Here is a 1,883-nt window from a genome sequence, read left to right as displayed (position 1 = left end):
AGAGGGGAAAAATAAAAATAAAGTAAAGAAGTTAAAACTAAAAAATTAAAAAATAAAAGAATAAATGAGAAAAATTAGTTAAGGGAAGTTCAGTTTGAAAATTGACACAACAGAAAGGCAAATGTGTCCCTTAAAATGACTAACTTTGACTCAGCACAGGGGAAGGCCAGGGCCAAGTAGTGGGAGTGGGTGGGTAGGGGAGCAGGGGCTGGGGGTAGGGTATAGGGAACTTTTGGGATAGCGTTTGAAATGTAAGTAAAGAAAATAATAATAAAAAAAATTTTAAAATGACTAACTTAAAGAAGACAGAGTGTTTTTATCTCAACACATGCATAAACTGAAGTTTAGTGAAGTAGCTTTACTTTAATGACCTGTTTCATGGCATTGATAACATCTTTGTTCCTTAAGCTATAGATCAAGGGGTTCAACATTGGACTCAAAAAAGTGTAAAAAACTGCAATTACTTTTGACTCTTCTACAGACTTCTTTGATGGAGGTCTTAAGTACATGCAGAAAAGTGTTCCATAAAATATGGTGACTGTTGTCATGTGGGAACCACATGTAGAAAAGGCCTTTTGCCTTCCCTTAGCTGAACGGATCCTCAATATAGCTATAAAAATTAAAAGGTAAGATAGAAGAATGATAGCAAGGGAACTTGAGAGAGTAAAGCCGGCTACCACAAACATGGCCATCTTTTTGACATGAGTGTCAGAGCAGGCCAGCATGATTAGAGGAGGATCTGCACAGTAAAAGTGATTGATTTCATGGGAGCCACAGAAAGACAGGTGGAAAGTGAGCAGAGTCTGAGACAGCCCATTCAGGAAACCAAATGCATATGGGAATGCGACTAGAGAGACACAAACATTCTTGGACATCCTGGTACTGTAATGCAAAGGGCTGCAAATAGCCACATAGCGGTCGAGGGCCATTGAAGCAAGGAGATAAAACTCAGTGATCACCAGAGCAATGAAGAGGAGACACTGTGTGAAGCATCCAGCATAGGAAATGGTCTTCTGGTCTGAGATGAAACCATGCAGCATGTTTGGAGTAACATTGGAAGAGTAGCAAATGTCTACAAAGGAGAGGTGTCCAAGGAAGAAGTACATAGGTGTTTGCAGGTGGGAATTGGTTCTGATCAGCACAATCATGAACAAGTTTCCCGCCAGTGTGATGACAAAAATGACCAGAAACACCACAAAGAGGATTCTTCCCAGCACTGGGCTGTCTGTGAGTCCCACAAGAATGAAGTCCATCGTTGCAGTATGGTTTAAGAAAGTCATTTTCTTATACTCTGTAAAATGGAATTAATGATAAATGTGAGCAACGCCTTCTCTTCTGTCCATTAATTATACTCACTTTTTCACATCTTTCTATTCATCTATGGAAAAGTACCTCTTCTCAGTGTGCAGATCACCTTTCTGAGTTAATTTTTCACCTTATATTTTGTGTCAGGTCTTTCACTTTCTCTGTATGCATAATGTACACATGCATGCATCCACACACATATACACATATGTACATACTGATTCACCTCTTACATACTTTTTTCTTTCATATATGTATCAACTTGTATTTTTACATGCATATCTATTTTTGAAAGGCTCAACTTTTGTTGTAATTTCCAAGCATTCTATAAAAAAAAGAAGTAAACCCAAAAGATGCCATAAGATTCTCAACTGGTTATTTCTATCATAAACACTGACTAGTAATGCATGTTTGGTTTTCCAGTTCCTTTAGCAGTGATATCTAATTTCAGATACAAAATAAAAATAAACATTAACTTCTTATTTTAACCTGAAAATTATACATGCCTCATTTAACTTTAGAGTAATAAAGCAAACTTAATTTTTAAAATTTTCTTTTAACATGTAAAGATTCATATT

General features: G+C 36.6%; 1 protein-coding gene across 1 annotated transcript; it reads right to left on the bottom strand.

The window, feature by feature from the left end:
* Positions 1 to 344: 344 nt before the first annotated feature.
* On the bottom strand, positions 345 to 1,280 carry LOC110319164 (olfactory receptor 5M10-like). Its single transcript, XM_021194603.1, has one exon. The coding sequence runs from the start codon at positions 1,278 to 1,280 to the stop codon at positions 345 to 347; it is 936 nt and encodes a 311-aa protein (XP_021050262.1).
* Positions 1,281 to 1,883: the final 603 nt, after the last annotated feature.

Source organism: Mus pahari, chromosome 3 (genome assembly GCF_900095145.1).
Source record: "Mus pahari chromosome 3, PAHARI_EIJ_v1.1, whole genome shotgun sequence".
Classification (NCBI taxonomy): domain Eukaryota; kingdom Metazoa; phylum Chordata; class Mammalia; order Rodentia; family Muridae; genus Mus; species Mus pahari.
Note: the sequence above shows the minus strand (reverse complement) of the source record. Positions and strands in the feature narration are given on the sequence as shown.

Excerpts from the sequence above, each read along its gene's own strand:
- LOC110319164 (XM_021194603.1), bottom strand. The coding sequence starts at position 1,280 with ATGACTTTCTTAAACCATACTGCAACGATGGACTTCATTCTTGTGGGA.